This window comes from Stegastes partitus, unplaced genomic scaffold (genome assembly GCF_000690725.1).
Source record: "Stegastes partitus isolate 25-593 unplaced genomic scaffold, Stegastes_partitus-1.0.2 Scaffold785, whole genome shotgun sequence".
In the NCBI taxonomy this organism is placed as follows: domain Eukaryota; kingdom Metazoa; phylum Chordata; class Actinopteri; family Pomacentridae; genus Stegastes; species Stegastes partitus.
In genome coordinates this window covers 80,787-84,879 of record NW_007578516.1, presented here as the reverse complement: position 1 = coordinate 84,879, position 4,093 = coordinate 80,787, and the positions used below count along the sequence as shown (strand labels likewise).

The 4,093-nt window shown below is 36.7% G+C and overlaps 1 protein-coding gene across 1 annotated transcript in view; it reads left to right on the top strand.

The window, feature by feature from the left end:
* The first annotated feature begins 1,011 nt into the window (after nucleotides 1-1,011).
* Nucleotides 1,012-4,093, top strand: part of znf408 (zinc finger protein 408) — a 30,728-nt gene continuing 27,646 nt past the window's right edge. The window contains exons 1-2 of the mRNA XM_008292093.1: nucleotides 1,012-1,116; nucleotides 3,359-3,663. Of these exons, the coding sequence (XP_008290315.1) occupies nucleotides 1,115-1,116; nucleotides 3,359-3,663 (307 nt within the window). The 5' untranslated portion in view covers nucleotides 1,012-1,114. The remainder of the gene's footprint in view (nucleotides 1,117-3,358; nucleotides 3,664-4,093) is intronic.

Below are 4,093 nucleotides of genomic sequence, written 5' to 3'. Positions count from 1 at the left end.
TTTCGACCAGCTTCACCTGCTGGGCACCGATTATCAAATCACATCGATGTCTTTTATTGGCAGAAGTCTTATCACAAAGTCAACAGACCTCTTTTATTGGTTTTTGTGGTGTTTTCTTTTGCAGGGAATTAGCTATTATAATGATAACACTTTTGCCTCTTTGCACACATTCACAATATCCTCAACTTAGCTCCGTCCAAGACAATTATGATTAGTTTAAAGATACACAAACAAGCAACCAACTTTTTTTCCCTTAAAGCAGAATGATAATGGGCTGCAGTCGGATTATTATGTACCAGAAAATAGGCAGCGAGACCATTTTCTTATCTAAATGAATAAGGAGCAAGGGTGCTGGAAATAGGGTGGGCCAAATGGCCATTGACCCCTTCTTTATGCCCCTGTCCCACATTGATTTTAAGTAAGTATCTGTCTGACCTGTCATGTTCATCTACTCCACACTGGTTTGCTTTTATATCTTTGTGTGGCATTAATATTTTCAAAAATGCTTTTTTTCTTCTTTTTCTTGAAATTTTATTTTTTTCTATTTTAACTTTTTAATCTAACTGTAATGTGCAGGACTCACTCAGACAAATTATTGTTCATCTTAAGAGTCTTATCCATACATTTTGGCATTTATATATATAAAAAAAACCCCAATGGGTACCTTTAAACATCTTTTGATTTATATAGGCCAGTGCCATACTATCTATTTTTATGATAATGAATGAATGAATGAATGAATGAAACGAAATGAATGAATGAAACGAAATGAATGAATGAAATGAAATGAAAAATACTTTATTTATCCCAGAAGGGAAATTCAATAAATGATGATAATTGAATAAAATAGAATTCATAATAAAATGATAATTCCTAATTTAAATGTTTATACTGTCATAATTTAATAATAAAACTTCAGTATTTTTTTTTTTTTAGAGCTGTCTGTTTGCGGAACCAAATACACCGACACTCGTTTTCAGGTCGGACCACTTAGGAGGTGGACCGTCTGTGATGCTTATTCCAGCTGGATAACGATGGCTTTCGCAGAGTTTGCAGCGGGATAAATTAAGTGTTTTAAAACTAAGCAATCAATTCAAGACGTCCACCACGTCCCATGTATGTACACAGTTATTTTAATTATCAAAACGAGTCCTGAAATCGTGTGCGAGTCGCGCACTTTTGCTGGTTTGTTAGCTAACTGCTGCTAACAGACAGTGAAAGTTGGCTTAACTCGAACTGTCTGGCAAGTCTTTTAAGCTCCGGTAGTTTGACTGTTATTTATAAATATGAACTATTAGTAAATAAACAAGAGGAACAACATCCACAATTCACTAAATGAGACTGACTTCTGTTTGAATCGACCCAAACAGCTCAAAGCTAACATGCTAGCAGCGCTGTGGTGATTGTTGTTGGCCACAAATGCATTTTCCCTGCGTTAGTCAGTGTGCAGACAGCTTCTTTTGTTATACATTATAAATATAAACTGATGTATTTTACTATTATCAAAGAGAGGACCAGGGCTAGAACAGCGTATATAGTTAGAATCACTGTTACTTGACTTGAGTATTTTAATAAATTGCTGTAATAAAACATCGCTTGTTCAAAAAAAGTAAAATTAAATACCATAAACTACACAACAATTACAGAATAATATCAGTGTGCATCCTAAAACAGTCCGTAATATAAAATATTCATTTAGGCTGCACGTAGCTAATTGCAAACAAATTATTTTCATCGTAGATTAATCTGTTCATTATTTTCTGGATTAACTGATTGTTTGGTCAATAAAATGTCAGAAAACAGTAAAATAAATAAATAAAAATAATGACGCTGATCAGTGTTTCATTACATCACATTCAAGAAGCTGGAATCATAGAACTTTGACTTTTATTTCTATTTTTAAAAAAAGTACTCAAACAGAATAATTGATTATCAAATTAGTCGGTTATTAATTTAATAGTTGACGACTCATCGATTAATTGTTGCAGCTCTAACATTCAGTAGAGCCGAACAGTTCATCAATTTCAAATAGAAATTGCAAAGGCTGCAAATTAGGATATGCATTATGCAGCGTGTCCGCCCCGGGGTGTATTTTTTAATATTTGTCATTTTAATTTGATCGTAGAATGTTCAATACTTAGATGCTGCTTCTGATCCATGAATAATGAACCTATTTCAGCTTCAGAGGCCATTTACAGAAGGTTCCTGTTATTTTCTGATTGGAATCATTTGATTTTTTTTCTTGTTATTACTTTAATTTTTCAACTTCAGACAGCCACAGCTTTTGTAGTAACTGTTTTATCTTCAGTGGCACTGAAAATTGTAATAAAAACATTTCTGTACCTTTGACTTCTCAGCCTTGTATTAGAATACAGAGCAGTTGATATGTTGATGGTGTCTCATGGTCACATGTTTCAAATGTGTTCCACAATAAAAATTGAAATGATGCTTTCAAATTATATTAGAAATCAGAATATGTGTTTGGAAAATCGCAATTAGATTTTTTGCCGAATTGTTCTGCCCTAGTATTCAGCACAAATACACCTTAAAGCAAATTGTTTGATTCTTTAATAATTTGTATTACCAAACATCTCTTTCAGTTCATTTCCATTGCAGCAACTATTTCCATGTTTGACATAATTAGGGTTTCTGTACACTACACTTCATTGCTGATAATCTTAATTACCAGCTCCGCATTTTGCCGCTGGTGAAAGAAGATTGTGAAACCTATTTTTAGCAGCGTTGTTGCTGTGTGTGATTAGAGCACAACAGAAAACACCTGGTTAGTATCAGTATCTGCCTATATAGAGCTTTATCACTATCATTAGCAGCTCCACTGAAGTGTCACAGAAAGAATGCAGCCTTGGAGCGTGAAAAAACTGTATTAAAGTTATTATCAGGGCTGCGCTTTACCTGCTATGAGTCAAAATGTGTGCTGTGACAAAGCTTTGTTTCCCCCATTCATGTTACGTGTCTTGATAGAAATGATAAAAGGTCAGAAATATCAGTGCTGTCTTGTTTGTACAAAAACTGCACTCAAGGTCACAACTTTTGTATGCTGGATAAGTAAAGGATATAAATAAGCCACTGAAACTACAACTAAAATACATAGTAGATGTATATAAAAAAGGAGGAAAACAGTAATAAAACATCCAGAAAATTGATTACAGTCAGGAAGAAATGTTAGATTGCAGCTTTCAAAACAAGTCTATGTTCTACCAAAGTTGTGGCAAACAAACTTTTTGAATGATGTAAAGTAAAAGATGTTCACGTGAGACCTGTTGGACACTAAATGCCAAATATGTGCTGCACAGCGGTCTCCAGTAACATCATCATGTTGACTGCTTTCTCTCTGCAGGATGACGACCTGCCTTGTTCCTCCCGTGCCGTCGGCCCTCGTCTCATTTCTCTCGTCGCTGCTTCCCCGCGGCTTCGCCATCGGTCCTTCGCACCTCCGTGAGGGCAGGCTGGGTCTGTGGTGGGTCGGACGCTCGCTGGAGGCCGGAGCCCTGCTGGGGGGAGACGGGGACACTGAGTGGGCCTCCCAGTACCACGCTGACCCGATGATTCACAGACAGGACGATGAACTCACAGCGACCTCTGAGTTCGAAACGGGTCAGACCAGCAGCACAGAGGAAGAAAAGGTAAAAGTCAGTACTGATAGTCTGCACACGAAACCTGCTGTGATCGCTGTTAAGGCTGAATGTGCGTGTAAGTTACTCATTTTCATGCAGAAATGAACTCATTTTATTCCACTTAAAGACCCACTCAGGTAAAAATCAGGTGTCGTTTTGCCTCGTTAACATGTCTGTATGGTGTATTTAATGATCTGGAGCACACATTATGAGTGAAACAAGTCGTCAGCACCATGACTGAGTGTTTCCACCTTGAAACTGCATTGACAGCCTTAAAAACACTTATTCAGACTTCTGGGGTTTCATACATTAAAAATCTAAAGAACCAATCCTGTCAGCGTGCAGTGGGAGCTTTCAGTGCCGTTATTCTTCTTTAGAAATGGTCTGAACATGCATGGCTGAGTTACTCCAATATTACAAGCTGCTATAGTGTAGAATAGTTTTACAGTGTTTGAGCA